The sequence below is a fragment of the Mus musculus genome, chromosome 7 (genome assembly GCF_000001635.26).
Source record: "Mus musculus strain C57BL/6J chromosome 7, GRCm38.p6 C57BL/6J".
In the NCBI taxonomy this organism is placed as follows: domain Eukaryota; kingdom Metazoa; phylum Chordata; class Mammalia; order Rodentia; family Muridae; genus Mus; species Mus musculus.
Window position 1 is genome coordinate 141,814,274 of NC_000073.6, and position 16,860 is coordinate 141,831,133.

At 49.6% G+C, this 16,860-nt stretch overlaps 1 protein-coding gene across 3 annotated transcripts in view; it reads left to right on the plus strand.

Moving 5' to 3' along the window:
* Muc5ac (mucin 5, subtypes A and C, tracheobronchial/gastric) overlaps nt 1-4,954 on the plus strand; it is a 30,270-nt gene extending 25,316 nt beyond the window's left edge. For 2 of the 3 annotated variants that reach the window (XM_006508499.2, XM_006508500.2), the window contains 12 exons: nt 181-271; nt 397-497; nt 636-667; nt 1,172-1,334; nt 1,675-1,779; nt 1,987-2,024; nt 2,553-2,675; nt 2,755-2,853; nt 3,271-3,390; nt 3,594-3,654; nt 3,756-3,864; nt 4,331-4,944. In XM_006508499.2, the coding sequence (XP_006508562.1) occupies nt 181-271; nt 397-497; nt 636-667; nt 1,172-1,334; nt 1,675-1,779; nt 1,987-2,024; nt 2,553-2,675; nt 2,755-2,853; nt 3,271-3,390; nt 3,594-3,654; nt 3,756-3,864; nt 4,331-4,613 (1,325 nt within the window). In that variant the 3' untranslated portion in view covers nt 4,614-4,944. Of the gene's footprint in view, nt 1-180; nt 272-396; nt 498-635; nt 668-1,171; nt 1,335-1,674; nt 1,780-1,986; nt 2,025-2,552; nt 2,676-2,754; nt 2,854-3,270; nt 3,391-3,593; nt 3,655-3,755; nt 3,865-4,330 lie in introns of all 3 variants that reach the window. The other variant, NM_010844.3, reaches the window with a different exon arrangement.
* Nucleotides 4,955-16,860: the final 11,906 nt, after the last annotated feature.

Genomic DNA, 16,860 nt, shown 5'->3' on the forward strand with positions numbered 1-16,860 from the left:
TATGTTAAAGGCCATATCGTTAGGAAGGTTGAAGACCACTGACTTAGAGGAATTCGAGGTTAGCAATAGCCACTGAAGGCTTCTGAGCGGGTGTCAGTACTCAGCAATGGCTGGGGCTTAGAGGAGCCCAGAAGTGGGACCTTGAAATGGCTTCTCAGGCGTGACTCTCTCTCCACGCAGCATTCACGTGCCCTGATAACCAAGTATACCAGCCTTGTGGCCCATCCAACCCTCACTACTGCTACAGGGATGATAGCATCAGCCCAAGCCTGTAAGTGTCAGCATAGTGCTCGCAGGACTGACAAACCCTGGGTACCCAATTCTGCCATTTGGCTCTCCAAGGCTGGGCTCTTTCTTACCTGGGGGTGAAGGACCCACCAATTCTGTTTTTCACAGGACCCTTCAAGAGGCTGGTCCCAAGACAGAGGGCTGCTTCTGTCCAGACAGCACGACACTTTTCAGTACCAATGACTCAATCTGCGTGCCTTCCTGCCAATGTATGTCCCCAAGGACATGGAGTGTGGGTTTGGAGGGGCAGGATGTGGCTTGACCCCAGAGCCCACTATGGTGACCAATGGGTTCTATTCCTGCCCTATCCCTGTGGCCATCTAAAATGACAGAATTCCTCTCTACAGGGTGTCTGGGGCCTCGTGGGGAGCCTGTGGAGGTACGTATAAATGGTGATGGTCTCTGAGGACCAGAAAGGCTGGAGGGGGATCCTGAAAACAAAGGCAGTGTAGGGCTGGGGTTTGGGGGGGGGTCTTCCTTAGTGTTCCAAAGACCAGATGAAGGCAGGGAGAGTCTGGTGTCCCCAACAGGATCCAGGAAGGCCTTCTTCCCTGGAGCCTGCCTTGCCTGTGTTCTGGAGCTGCTGGGTGTCTCATGAGGACAGGTCAGCCCTGTTCTTTCCTGGAACTCCTTATTCCCTGAAGCGATATGTGATGAGTTGTAGGGAAGGGTTGCTCACAAAATGAAGCCCCTTTCCCGCCTCAGCTCCTGGCCGCCATGCTTGGCCTGTAGTGCCTCAGGCCTTGCACTTCTGAAGCCCTCTCTCCAGGCTTGCTACACAGCACCTCAGCACATGTGGGGCCTGAACATGAGCCTTGGCTACAGCTGCCCCAGGGATGAGCATTTCATGCACAGGTCAGGTTCATATATCTTTCCTCCACAGCCGGGTCACACCATTAGCATCGACTGCCAGGACTGCATCTGTAAGGAAGCCACGCTAACCTGCCAAAAGAAGGCCTGTCCTCAGCCCACCTGTCCAGAGCCTGGCTTTGTGCCAGTGCCTGTAGCCCTGGAGGCTGGCCAATGTTGTCCCCAGTTCAGCTGTGGTGAGCCTTTGCTACTGTCACCATACCCGTGGGTAGGACTGTCTTGAGGTGTGCCAAGTCAGCAGTCAGCTCTGCATACATGGTCTCAGGAGTCAGGGAGGAGAAGCCATGCCCTCCCAGGCTCTGCACATTGCCTGAGGGACCTGTGTCCAGGTCTGACAATCTCCTAGCAGGTGTTCTTTAAGTTTGTGTGGTAGAGACTCCTCTGCTCAGCCTGGAGAGCCTGCTCCTGGGGTTCTGGGCTGCCATGGCATCCTGTGGCGTGGGGGATGGGCACTTAGAGCAGAAGAGAAGCATATATAGAGGAAACCCAGCCCCTGAGAGCTCTCTCTACCCACAGCCTGCAACTCCAGCCACTGCCCTCCGCCTCTGCACTGCCCGAAGAATTCTAGCCTGATAGTCACATACGAGGAGGGAGCTTGCTGCCCGACCCAGAACTGCAGCAGTAAGTGCCCCTAACCTTTGCACCAAGCCACACTGGGGTCTGGAATTCCCCCGGGAATGATGAAGCTATGGGTGGTTGGAGATGAGTGGTTGCCCTTGGTGGGAAGGAAGCCTGCTGTGGACCAGTATCAGCAGCAGAACTTACTGGTGCAGAAGCCAGGCTGTGCCCTGCAAGGCCTAGGCTACAGCCTGTATGTCTTTTGCACAGGTCAGAAGGGCTGTGAAGTCAACGGGACTCTCTACCAGGTAGGAATCACTGGTGTTCAGGCCTTAGAGCCTAAAGGGACTGAGTTCCCACTTGGGGTTACACACCAGCCCTTTGGAGCTCAGGTGGACAACTGAGAAGCCAAGGAGAGCTTGAGCCTCTCTAGAACCTGCCCAGACCAATGACCCAAGCTTCTGTGGACATAGCTCAGAGCAGTGCAGTTAAAGTTGGCCCTAGTACCCTGGAAGCTGCCAATACCTGGTGTCTGGGATCATCAGGATTCTAGAATCTCTCTGCTCCCTGAAATCATACTGGGCACGCCAGCACCCCAATACCTCAGCTCAACTTTTCCATGCCATTACCCAAGTATGTGGTATCCTGGGTCTCCTGACATAGAGACAGAGTTATAGGTTCTGTCCTGTGACAGCACCTGAATCACTGTCTCTTCACAGTAAAGTAACACCAAGGGAATGGGTCAGCCTGGTGGGCAGCCAGGGTAACTGGTCAGAGTATAGGTAAGGTCTCTTTCAAGCCTGAGCCCACTAATGCCCAGCCGGGACTCTTTCCAGCCTGGTGACGTGGTCTCCTCCAGCCTATGTGAGAGATGCCTGTGTGAGGTTTCCAGCAATCCCCTTTCCGATGTCTTTATGGTCAGCTGTGAGACTGAGCTCTGTAACACCCAGTGTCCTAAGGTGAGCACTGGCCCCATTTCTGCTCTCGTCAGCCTGTGCCAATGGCCCGAACTCAGGCGGCACACCATTCTCCCTGCAGGGCTCTGAGTACCAGGCCATGCCAGGGCAGTGCTGTGGCAAGTGTATACCGAAGACCTGCCCTTTTAAAAACAACAGTGGTTCTACCTACTTCTACCAGGCAAGTAGCTGGGACCGTGCTAGGTGACCTCAGGAAGGGGGACTGATGCTGGGAATAGCAGACCACAGGCTCTGCAAAGGTTCCACACAGGCTGGGGCAAAGTCACAACACTCACCAAACTACTCAAAGCCCCTGGCCTAGGTAAAGAACGCGAAATGGACAGCATCTGTGAACAGAACCATTAGGGCTCTGGGGGTACTAGATGCTGAGTGGCCTAAATTATGGAGGCTCAGGGGTCATCAGGCGGGATCCTGGGGATTCCAGGCTGAGTAGAAAGGGTCCTAGAACCTTGGGGGCTCTTGGGAAGCCATATCTCGAAGACTTACACCTGGCCTGTGCCAGTGTCTCCCTGGAAGCTAGTAGGCTGTAAGAAAACAGAGGATAGGCACTCATTATGCAGCCTGGGCCTCCTTGCAGCCTGGTGAGTTATGGGCAGAACCTGGGAACCCGTGTGTGACTCATAAGTGTGAGAAATTCCAAGATGTACTCATGGTCGTGACAATGAAGACAGAGTGTCCCAAGATCAACTGTCCGCAGGTAAAGTTCGGGCTTCCCCGCTCCAGCCAAGGGGGCAGCTCCCCCCAACCCCCAGGGTGATGGGGAGGGCTGCACGACCAGCAGGCATTCCTCACCAGTGGAAGGGTTTCCTACTCTTGTTTGTCTTTGGCCTCATGTCTCATTCCTCCATTTCTTAATGCTTCATTGCCCCTGACATTCACAATGGCCCATTGTTGGCACAGGGCCAGGCTCAGCTGAGAGAAGACGGATGCTGCTATGACTGTCCCTTACCTAACCAGCAGAGTAAGTGGGGATTTGACAAAGAAGGAGTTGATCCCAGCCTGGGGCACCCAGGGAGTTATTGAACAGACAATTACCTTCTGCCTCCTTTCCTGTCCTCCCAGAATGTACGGTGCACCAAAGACAGCAGATCATCCGTCAGCAAAACTGCAGCTCTGAGGGCCCAGTGAGCATCTCCTACTGCCAAGGCAACTGCGGGGACAGCATCTCCATGTATGTATGGGCCCCAGAGAGCCCAGGGAGTATTCAGAGATGGAGTTGGCGGCAGGGGTGGGATGGGGTGCAGGGCAGACAGGCAGAACCAGGAGGGTGAGAAAGAGGGTTCAGAGCTTCTAGACTGTTACTGATAACTCATGGATTCCAAGGTAGCATCCACAGGGTTCCAAGCTCCTTGGGCAGTACTGACTACTTTTAAAGCGGAACGTTTGTGGAAGTATCTCATCCAAGGGACTCAGCAGGGACCTGCTGGGCACCCAACTGTGGACTTAGGACACCTGGTGGCCAAGGGCAGCTGTAGCAGAAACAGTTGCCCCAGGGCAACTGGCAAATAAGCTGATAGGGTCTTGAACAAGGGTGACAAGGACCTCAGGAGCTTGGCACCGTGCCAGCTGGACACAGAACCTGTGGCATACTCAGGCAGCTCCCAGCAAGGCTGGGTGCTGAGCAGATCTACCCACAGGTACTCCCTGGAGGCCAACAAGGTAGAGCACACATGTGAGTGTTGCCAGGAGCTGCAAACCTCTCAGAGGAATGTGACTCTGCGCTGCGATGATGGCTCCAGTCAGACCTTCAGCTACACCCAGGTTGAGAAGTGTGGCTGCCTGGGCCAGCAGTGCCATGCTTTAGGGGACACAAGCCATGCAGAGTCCTCAGAACAAGAGTTCAAGTCCAAGGAAAGTGAGGAACATGGCCAGCAGTTGGCATTCAGGGTCAGCGAGGACATGCTTGGGCCTTTCCAGTAAACTGAATACTGCTGCTGTCCCAACCAAAAGGTCCTCCCGAGGCCAGAAAGTGGCTTGAATTCTACCTACCTGCCGCTTCCTCTTCAAGAGGGACATCGACCCCAGATGGTCTTGGAGGTAGGAGAGGCCCCTCTCCACTGATTAGGTGGAGACATGGTGGTCTCGGGCTCCTTTTGAAAGAACTTCATGATCACCCAAGGGTCCCATGAATGACAGTCACTTGGATGCAGGTATCATCTGCTTGGCCTCACTTTCACCTCAGACCTGCACCTATGACCCCCCCCCCAATCCAAGGAAATGACCAATATGTTTTATAAATATACTCGAGAGCATTTATGGATTCTCTGTGTGTGTGTTTTGTTTTCTTAAAACAAACAATCATGTCTATAGATATAGGAACTGAACAAGGACAGGCCTGCACTCCAGGAAGCTTATATGTCAGGCTGTTCACTAGGGGTCTGGAAGCCCAGTGAAGGCTACTGGGGAGTCCTCTGCCTCTGTTTCCTAGAGAGAATATTTCCCCATAAGTGACAGTCACTACACAGAAGCTAACGAGAGCCTGGATAATGCTCAGAGTCAGAAGCATCCTGGGAGGGGACAATGAGAGAAAGAATGCATGAGTGAGTGAATTAATGAATGAGTAAGTGACCGAATGAGTGGGAAAATGAGTGAATAAATGGGGAAGCGAGTGGCTGAGTGAGCGTGTGAGTGAATGAATGAATGAATGAATGGGTGGGTGGGTGAATTAGTGAATGAATGAACAGGTGAATGAGTGTGTGAGCCAGTGGATGAATGAATGAATGAATGAATGAATGAATGAATGAATGAAGGAGTGGATTAATGTGCGAGTAGAAGAAGGCACAGAGAGCCAAGTGGTTGATTAAATGAGTGGGTAAATGGTTAAGCTTATCAGTGCATGAATGGATGAGGGGGACCTAGTGGTGACCAGGCTGAGCCATGCAAGTTTGGATCTCCCAGGGGCAGGATAGGATCATGCCCGTTCCATCCTCTAGTGCTCAGCTGCTCCAGACCTCATCAAGAGCAGACACATGGAGGGCAGCAGGGTAAATATTCTTAGAGCGGACACTAGGAGCAGAGGCTGAGATGTCAGCCTTTTGGACTTAGACATTTGCTAGGAAGCTGGAGCTATAACTTGATAGGACAGGAGATAAACAGTTAGACCTCGTTGGATCCCTGGGGGCACACTGGGGCTCAGGGGGGTGGGAACCTCAGACCTGTGGTCACTGGACATGCATGGAGTGGGTAGAGTGTGGTGTGGTCAGGTGAGGAGAGGAACACAGTTCTCACGTAGGTCTCTGTCTCACCCAGCAAGGCAGCATGCTGGTAGCAAACATGACTTACACAGGAACCCGGACTCATGTGTCCAAGCTCAGCCTCCAGGGATTTGGTGTCCAGTGCTTCTGTGTCACGCTGCCTCATATATAAGAACCAGGCTCAGCTGGGTCTAGTCTGGGATGCCAGGAGCCTGCAACCCTTCTTGGACAATTGGGAAACCAGCTTTCTGGTGTTCAGTTGTGTTCCTCAAAGCCACCATAAAGTGGAGCAAGCCCAGTTCTGCACCTCTGTAGTGTTGTGGATCTGGGCTCTTGTTCTTGGGTAGACTGTCCCTTGAGGACAGCACGAAGGAGAACTGAAGCTGTAGAAGGGACAGAAGTGTCCCAGAGTCTAAGGGAACGTGTAAGAACAGCCCTCCTATTCTGCCCAGGCATGCTCACTGGACAGGAAAGCTCTGGGCTCAGCTGGAGAACTACAGTCCTTCTACCTGTCTGCCAGCCCTTCCAGTCAAGGCCAAGATACCTTCAGGTCCATCCTGCCTGAATGTAATCTCCAAGTTTAGGAAATCAGAGATATCTCTAGTCCCTATCAGGCCCCAATTCACAAAAGGTTTTGTCCCAATGTCAGGTCTCACAATCTGCCTGGCATTGGATTTTGGGCAGACAAGTCCTATCAGCATAATATTAAGGGTTCCCAACACTCTCCCTAGCCCTACAGCTGCCCTGCTTGCTGGGGCTGTTTACTTCCGATGGTATGGCCTGCTTTGGGCTTGATTCCTACCCATGACCAGTGCTGAGAGGAACACTTCCTGGTTGAGACACTGTGACCTTTTGTGCAGGCAAGAAGCATATCCCGTGACCCCTGAGGCTGGCTGTCTCTGCAGGTCCTACTCTGCTGCCTGCTTACCCCACTGACCAGTGGCCACCAGTCCCTAATCAGTGTCATTGCCCCTGGAGAGGATCAGGTATCCCAGAGAGCCGCCTCTTCCTCTCAGTGGGGTGGTGCAGTGGTCACTAATCCCCTGGCTCTTGGAGTACCCAGAGATTGAGGTCCTCCCTCCTCGTCACTACTGCCCAGAACCATGGCAGGTGTGCTGGCAGGAGGAAATCGGATCTCATGCTCCAGGGTGGGAACGGTTGCCTTCCTTACCTGCACACCCTGCCCACTGCAGGGTCAGCCAGATTGTGCAATGCATTGTTTCTGGAAAGAGCCAAAGACCTGGACAGGAGCCTACACACATCTTGGTGGTAGTCTCCACCCTGACCACAGGGGTAGCCCCTTGACCCCACACCTGGACTTTTCATGGAAGGGGGCAAGAAAACCTTTTACTGCTGAGACAACTGACCAAGGCCCCGGATACTCTGGTTAGTCTTAAGTAGGACTAACTTTAAGAGCTTTGTAGGAGGCACAGGGTGGAGTTCCACCCTCCACGTTTTAGGTGCTTCCAAAGTAGGGAGCAGGGTGGACAGAAGGCTGGGTAGGCTCCTCCTGACCCCTCACCTAGCACCCAGGTGGCACCTTGCTCTTACCCACAGTGGGGCATCTGCTTGGTCTGAGGCCAGAGCACGGTCCCCGTGACCGTCCTGGGAAGGCAAAGGTTGGGGGAACACTTGTCCAGGGGTCTCTATGAGCAGCACAAAGCTAGGAGGGAAGTGTGGTCCATTGAGGGTCAGGGGTGAGAGGCCTCTTCAAGTCCCAGGGCCTAACTCTAATTGACCTGTGGTGATAAAGACAGGTTGATACTTGAGGCTGTATCTATGCCCAGAAGTGAGGAGAGAATCCGTAGTGCGTTTACAGGCAAGCAAAAAGTTCTGCTGTCTACAAGTCCCAAGATGATCAGGAGTGGACCCTTGAGCAGACATGTGCAGACATGTTTGACCACAAGCTTCCATAGTTACCCTACCCCTTCCCTGAAAGGCTATTCAGATTCCCAAGCCCACCTAATACGTCATGCTTAGGTTTACACTTGAGGTCCCCATTGCTGAGGGATAGATTTCTGGGGCCTAGTGGGGATATCAGGTAGAGTATAGGCATGCCAACATCTTCAAGACAGATCACAACTGATATAGCCAAGTGTAAGCCCATCTTCCTTCAAGACAACAGCTTGTACAAGTCAGCTGCCAGCAAGCAGTCACCAAGACCATGTCACCATCAATAGGTCCCCAGGCCTGTGCCTAGCTCAGACTCACCTGAAAATAATCCTTCTGTAGTGTCTCAGCCTGCTTTCCCCATTAAGAGCACAAAGGGTTCCAGCCTTAGAGGCACAATCTCCAGCGATCCTAGCCTGAGCAGGGGACACTGGGGGGGGGGGGGGACGGGGACGCAGAAGCATCTAGGACAGCCTCACACGACTCACACTCTGGCTCCGTTCTCTGTCTTCCACCCAGAGAAGCCCGTGCCTCTGACATTTCCCAGGTAAGAGAGACACCTTACCTCACATACTGAAATACAGCCCAAGGGATTGAGATGTTTCTGCCATGTCTGGACTTGGATTTCTTCCTGCACCCCAGCCAGCTTCACCAGGATAGGGGGGCAGCCTCCTCCCCACAGAGCCTTGCTCAGCATGAAGCCGGGTCTGGGTTTCCTCTGTGAAATAGAGATCAGTTACCTACTGGCCCACTGCCAGACAAGCTTCCATAGTCTGAGGTCGGCCTCATCTTCAGCAGGCAACTCCTGTGTCTCAGGATTCCACAAATGAGCATCTCTGAGACTCTCTTTCCTGCTATGGGCCCTGGAGGCACTGGGAAGAAGTGTCCCCACCCCCACCCCCCAGAAACCACGTACTTGGAGTCTGCTTTGGCCCTTGTTCTGAGTACACTGTTAAGGTGGCTGTGTTGTCTTAGGAAGTCCCTGGCAGCTGTCTGAGAACTGGCTGTTAAACAGCTGTGCTGAGACTGTATCCACACCTCCCAAAAGGTCTCTGCAGTGATGATTGGATTGGTTTGCACATTCTGCTTGTAGAGAGCTCAGAGCCATTGCTCACTGTTTGCATGTGGGGGTGTGTCTAGTCATACTCACAGGTCCCCAGTGTATGGATGTCCACGCTCAGGCTCATCTGGACAGGTTTGTCCCTGCAGGAGGGAACTCCCTACACCTCCTCTTAGACAGTAGCACATTAACCACTCTGCTTAAGGAGGGATGTGGCAGTAGCTCTGAGACAGCCCATCTGTGGGCTTTGGCCAGCAGCCCCTCTCCATACACAGGAGTCTGAGACGAATGGGCAGTAGACCTTGTGTCTAAGTCACACAGTGTGTCTTTTGGGCTTTCTCCTGATGATGCTGGTGACAACCCAGAAGTTGGCCTCAGACAGCTCTGACCCCGGGCCTCCCAAGAGCATGGACTTACAGTTAATGCACTTCCTCCTTGTTCCTTTCCAAACACTGGCTATATTCCTGCCACAAGACACGAGAGCGTCCCTGGACAGGAGGCATCTGAACATGATAGCAGAGGGGTTTTCTGGGCCCGTGTCTGTTGTGCCGGACAGGCTATGCATCCCTTTTCCCAGTGCCCAGACCTGCATGGGTGTGTCCTTTGGCTGGGTTGGGGCTCCATAACACAGTCACCACAGGGACCTTGTGGCTAGGTGGTATGAGCTTACCGGGGAGAGGCCAGGGCAGTCTGGGTGTGGGTATCCAGTTGGCTTTGGTACCAGGTGCCTTTCTTAGCACAGGACCATGGGGGAAGGAGGCCATAGGGCCTCTCAGCAAACCTCGCGGGTAGCGAGTCAACAACAGGGTTCCTGGAGGGGAGGGAAGGGCCTGTTTGTCCGTTTGGCATCTCTGTTCAGGGACAGGACATTGAGGCCCCACTTATGTTTGCTTTCCCTCAATCTGTGTTAATCCTGAGCAAACCTGGTGGCAGGGGGCTGCTTCTCACCTTTCTCTCTATACCAACCCTATGCACGTTCCAACTTGCCTGTCAGTGCCAGCGCTGGGCAGCCTAACTGCTGAGAGCCACCACAAGACCTTGGCCTCTGGTAGGCCTACTGGAAGTGGTAAGAGACACTAGGCTGTGGCTGGGACACCTGGAGCACCTGCCCCATCCATTGGCTCTCAGACTCCTGTGCCACCCACTCCTGGAGTCCATCCTGGAGACAATCGCCCTCACCTCTTCCGAGTTGCTGCTTTCTCCCTGACCCTTGTCTACGCTTCACCTGGGCATCTGTGTCCAGGTGAGGTTTGTGGCTGTTCCTCTCTGCCCTCCCACTGACCTAGCCTTCAAGTCACAGATAGCACAGGGCACTCTAAGGGACTTTTTAATCTTGATAGGGTTTGAATTTCCAGGTATGTTGCAAAAATAGAAGCCGGAGCTCACGTGTGCTCCTTCCCTGTGTTAACCAATGTGTGCTTTGCTGCCTGCGTCATCTTTTGCTTACGCAGGCTATATGTACATATCCCTTCTTTCTGAACCACCAGAGTTTAAGAAGCGTGCCTTTCCCCTGGTAGACATGGGTGTGCCCCCTTGGACACAGGGCGGGGGTCACACTAGAGGAGTTCACCTGGCCACAGGGTTACCATTCAGAACGGTGGAACTTAAACCTGTGGCTGTGTTTGTCATCACAGCTGTTCACCCCTGCCCGTATTGAGTCTCTCAGCTTGTCCTCTGTATCGAACACACCTAACCTGCTGGGGCCAGGCTACACCACTGCTGAGAGCCACTACAAGGCTTTGACCCCTTAGCCACTGTGGCTGCATTTGTCATAGATGCTGACAAAGGGCCAGAGTCCCAGAAGTGCATGTCTGTAGTTCCTTCCTTCTGGGAACCGTCCTCAGTGCCTCTTTGCCTCCTCCTTTTGTTCAAGGCCAGAGGCATTGGGTCCTCCACAATTGGGTTTATGGGTGGTTGTAACTGCTTTACATGGGTGCTGGCAACTAAACTCAGGTTCTCAGAAGGTGCAGTGAGTGGCTTTAACCCTGAGCCATCTGACCAGCTCTGCTCCTAGGTTTCTTGGCCTTGCCTTTTTGAGGGGGTATAGGTGTTTGGCATAGGACCCCGAATCTGTCTTTTCCATGTGAGGCTGGTTGGATGTGCTTCTGGATACGGATGTGAGTTTTGCCTCCTCCTCCTTCCCACTCACGTTCAGGGCTGCCCCTCCCCCTGCCTCTCCCCTTCCCTCCCACCCGGACTGTCACTGGGACATTTGCCTTTGTACTTGGCTCAGGACTTTCCTACTGAGAAGTTGAGCCTCTGGGATTAGTAAGTGCTGTGGGGGGATGTGGGGCCATCGGCGTGCTTCCTGCCTCTGCCTGAGTGGCGCCCACCAGGATTTACTGATCCTTTCTCTTTTCCTTATTGGAGTTTCTCTGTAGGAAAGATTTTTTTCCCTTTTATCCCATTTTTAATTTTTTTTTTATTTTGAAATTTTTATACACATAAACAATGAAATACAAGCATATCTATTCCCTATCTCCCCTCTAACCCCCTTAGCATACCATCCCCAACTTCTTTCTTTTCTTTCTATGATCACCCACTAAATCCAGTTAATGTTGTCCATGCCTGCATTGCTGTGGGGCATCCAACGCAGCAGGTGGCGCTTACCAGCGGCCACATCCTTAAAGAGCAACTCTCCCTCCCTCAGGTGCTAGCAACTGCCAATATCTTTTCAGTAAGGAGTAAGGAAGACCCCATCAATGCCAAAATTTTGGCTGGCTTGACCTGAAGAGCTAACCATAGCCACCGTGCGTTCTTGAGAGCATCTAGAAGACAGCTTTCTGAGCACTCCTTGCCTTCCTTGACTCTTAACACTCTCCCTCCTCTTCCACGATGTTCCCTGATCCTCAGTAGTGGGTAGTGTTAGGGTTGTCCTGTTTAGGGCTGAGCACTCTCAGTCTCTGGTTCACAGCACTATGGCTAGTGATGCACCTCTCTGTTGGCTGCTGGCTGCTATAAAACGAAGCTTCTCTCTCACCAAAATTTTTAGGAGCCCAGTTCTGTCAGCATCGGGAGCTGAGTGGACACCGGAAGTTTGGGCTATAATTAATAATTAATTAATTAATTAATTAATTACTGATTTACCTCAGCACAGATTCACACATTTTTATTTTCACAATTTCTAAAGGAATTAACCAGTCAACAAAACAGCAGACTGGAAAACCTCACACTCTTTACTCCACAGAAATGCCAGGATCTGGGCAACAGCAAGAAGGTGCTGCCTAAACTAACTTGGCCAAGGCTCTAGAAGAGAGTCAGTTTTCCAGAAATGAAGCATAGAATCAAGAGTCCATTTCCGAAACAGTATCACAGGTCCATGTTTGTGTGCTGGCAGAACTGGCAATGGATACCAGGGTTCTGTCTCCTCTGTCTCCCCACAGCCAGGCAGAGCAAGCAGACAGTATGTGAAGGGTACTGTGTGCATGTGCTCTCATCTGCCATCACACACTAGGTAGGGTGGCAAATTCAACATCCCTGCTCTTGACTGGGGCAGGAAGAGCAGCTTCCAGAGATCACAGGCCCACAGACTCCTGGAGGGAAGAACACAGCTGGAAACTATCTAAGGCCTGGTTGAGCTAGAGGAGATCTCTTTGAGCATCTACAAGCAGCTATGTGCTGGAAATCTACCACAAGGATCCATACCACTCTGAGCTTGACTGCCGTGTTGTAGGAGGCCTGAGCACAGAACCAAGGTGCAAATCTTGGGGAAGACCCTGGAATTCAAAGAAGTATTTGTTAAAACCCTAGCGTAAACATGAGTTAAGGAAACCCGAGTTTAATAAAGATGGATTTCAGGATGTGGTTCTTGGTAGGTCAAACATGTTCCAGTGGGTGATCCCATAGCCAAGAGTCTAAGGAAAGTACAAATTAGATCCCATAGGTTAAAAGGAAAGAGAAAAATAATACAAAAAATGAGGACATGAAGTGGGGCAAAGGGGCATGGGCCAGGGAGGAGTTAGGTGGAGGGGTGGGGGTGAATATTATCAAAATAAATTGTTTCCATGTACAAAAAAATATTATGTAAGGATCACAGGCTTATAAAGAAACAAGGAAATATGTCCTGTTAGCAGGAACAGCATAAGTTGACCTCGGATGGGTCCAGATGCTGAGCTACCAGACAAGATTCGAGCAAATTACTCTTCAGAAATTAGGGAGAAATCAGGAATTCTCAGATCAACAAAAGCCGAAGGGTCTCCTGCCACCAGACCTGCCCTGCAAGAAGTGCTACAGAGGTCCTCAGGTTGAAATAAAAGGTCACTAGACACCAGCTCAAAGCTGGACCAAGAAATGAATATCTTCTGTGGAACTAAATATGTGGACAAATACAAAAGCCACTATTGTTATAGTTTTGATCTGTAACTCCACAACTCCATTTATATGTTCAGCAGGCTCTAGAAGACAAATACATAAAATAATTATAAACTATTGAGTATACTGGGTTATAAAGACAAAGCTGTGTCACTGGTAACACAGAAGGAAATAATAGCGTTTCATGCAATTAAAGTTAAATTGGCATTGATTTGAGATGGTTACATCTTTAAAGTGTTGTACATAATTAAGGAAGCAGGCACGCATCTATAGGAAACACGCACAAGGAGATGAGAAGGGCCTCATAGTTTGCTATCAAAAGTCCAACTAAACACAAAAGACTGTGACAGAGTGAGGAGTGAGAGGTCAGAAGACAAAGATGTGGCAGAGGTGATCCCAGCATCTTTATTTTGTTTGTTCTCTCTCTCTCCCTCTCCCTCCCCTCCCCACCCCCTCCTCCTCCCCCCTCTCTTTCTGTATGTCTGTGTGTGTCTGTGTATGTATATGTGTGTAGATATATCATGTGAAGGTGCTCACAGAAGCCAGGGGAGGGCATCAGAGCCCTTGGAACTGGAGTTACACACAGTTGTTAAGCCAGCATGTGGGTGCTAAGAAAGGAACCTGGGACCTCTGCAAGAGCAGCTTGCGTGCTGAGCCATCTCTCCAGTCCTCAGAGAAAGAATCTTAAAAGCAGCAAAAGAGAAATTCCCAAGGATTCCCAAGAAAATCAGCAAAGGATCAAGCAGCCTTCAGCGAGAATGCTGGGCCCTCCTGCAGCGAGTAACCGAGTAACCGTCCCTAACAGATACACTCACAGGCCACTCTGAATTGGGCAGTCCCTCAATTGAGACTTCATTCTCAAGTGTCAATAAAACTAATTAGGATCAGACGTTTATATGAGACAAATAAAGACATTATGTGCTGACAAAATCAACAATTCAACAGAAGGTACAACAGCTATGAACGTATATGTACCAAACAACAGAATCAAAAAATGAAGCAAACTGTCAGAATTTAGGAAGAGATAGGAATGATGTTGGGGGGCATCAACGTCTCACTTTCAAATAGCAGGTAGATCAAGGACAGAGAAGATCCAGAGAAAGACTCAAACTGTGCACACACAGTCTCCTGCAGCAGCCGCTTTTAACCATGGAACATTCTCTATAGACTATGGATGTGGTTATCGCCTTTCTCATTGCTGGGGTCATGTACATGACAAGAAACAGCTTAAGTATGAGAAGGTTTATTTTGGTTTATAGCAGGAGTGTCCTGGCAGCAGGAGGTGGCTGGTCACATGGTCACATGGTGTCCACAGTCAGGAAGTGGAGAGATGAACCCTGGTGCTCAGCTTGTCATTTCCCTCTTATTCAGCCCAAGACCCCAGCCCATGGAAGGATGCTCCCCAGGTGGGTCTTCCCATCTCAATTAAATCTCATCTAAAAGCTCTGTTGCACAGGTACCCAGGGATTTGGTTTTATGGCAGTTGGAATTCCATCAAATTAACAAGATTACATATCACACTGGAGATGCCCCAACTTTGATATTATTTTGGATGTTAAGATACAAAAAAAAAGTTAATAAACATTAAAAAATTGAAATTGGGGGCTGGAGAGTTTGTTTAGTGGCTAAGAGTATGTACACTTCCATGTCATAATCTGGTGGAGTTATTTTCTCAATTAGAGGTTCTCATCTCTGAAATGATTCTAGTGTGTGGCAAACTGACATAAACCTGGTCAGCACATCTACCATATGTTTAAGGAAAAATTAATAACAATTCTCCACAAACTCCTCTAAGATACTGGAAAGGAAGGAACACGTCTTGGATCATTCTATGAAGCCAGGGCTTCCCTGCCTTAGAAATCTTGTATGTCTGACAGTGTCTGCATGTATGTATGTATGTATGTATGTATGTATGTATGTATGTATGAATGTATGTATGTATGAATGAATGAATTATGTATGTATGAATGAATGAATGAATTATGTATGTATGTATGTATGAATGTATGTATGAATGTATGTATGAATGTATGTATGTGTGTGCATCACATGCTTGAAGTGTCTGCAGAGGCCAGAAGAGGTAGCAGATCCTCTGGAACTGAAGTTACAAATGGTGGTGAGCTGTCACGTGGATGCTGAGAACAGAACCCAGGTCCTCTGCAAGAGCACCAAGTACTCTTAACCCCTCAGCCATCTCTCCAACCTATCCTACTGATGAGTTTTTAAAGAGGATTCAGTGTGTGTGTGTGTGTGTGTGTGTGTGTGTGTGTGTGTGTAAGAGAAAGGGGGTGTAGGGACTTCAGAGACCCAAAAATGCTGTTCAATCCAATCCCCTGCGTTAGAGGTAGTTGTGAGCTGACTTATGTGGCTACCGGGAACTGAACTAGGGTTCTCTGCAAAAGCCATACTCACTCCTACATGCTGAAGGCACACTCACTCTTACCGCTGAGACCCCAAGTATCCTATTATGAGTTTTGATGTAAAAAAAAGTCCCCCTGCCAAAATACCAGCTAAGTAAATCTGGCAGCCCTTAAAAAGACTACACAGTGGGTTGTGATTACTGAGGTCAAATACCTGACAAGAAACAACTTAAGAAGGGAAGGATTTATTCTGGCTAAGGTTTGAAGATGGGATCCATCATGGTGGGAAAGACACGGCAGCAAAGAGTGTGAGGACGTGTGGCGACACTGGAAGGAGGAGCTGAGGGATTCCCATGAGGAGCTGGAAAGGAGGCGAGGGGTGTGTATGATCAAAGTATGTTGTATACATGTCTGAGAGTCTCAAAGAATAAATTTAAAAACATCTTAAGGGAAAAGGACTACACGGCATGACCAAAAACTTTGTTCTTGGAATGCAAAGATGGTTCTGGATATGAAAGTACATCAGAGAGATACACCAAATTCATAGAATGAAGAACAGCAACTGTGGCCACATCGATTGATAACAGAAAAAGCACTTGCCACATTTCAAAACATAGCAGGAACCGCAGGAAACCTCTAGGACATAATAGAAGTCACGTGTGAAATCCCTACAGTTAATACCACACTCAGGCAATGAAAACCTCTCTTCCCAGGACAGGAGTGAACGTAAGTTGCTTTCATGTTTGTTTAATGTTGCGTTTGAATTTCTGGGTATAGAAAGGCATGAAAATAAGAATTAAATGTCACCGAATTGGGAAAGAAGTGAAATTACGCAGTTGACAGAAGCATCAATTTACAGATAGAGCCCTCGAAATCCTTCCGCAGAGCTGTTGGAACTGATTAAGAAGAAGTTGACTGACATCAAGAAACAAGTAAAGAAGGAAATTGAGAAAACTATTTTGAGGTTGGAGAGATTGCTCAGGTTGACAGCACAAGTGGGTTTTGCAAAAGACCCAGGTTCTATTTCCAGCACAAACATGATGGTTCATAATCGTCTGTAATTCCAGACTCAGGGATTAACACACCAGCTTCTGACCTCCATGGGTACTGCATACATGCAAATATTCATACACATAAAATTTTTAAAAATCAAGTTTAAAAAGAAAACCATTTCATTTGCACAGAATTAAGAATAATAAAATATTTAGGAATAAATTTAATCAATGAGGTAATCCTCAGAACTATGAAACTCATCTAAAGTTACTTTAAAGACCTAAAGTGGAAAACATTCATGTTTAAAGATTTCAAGATAATATTGATTCTAATACTCTTCAAAAGAACCCATAATTCCA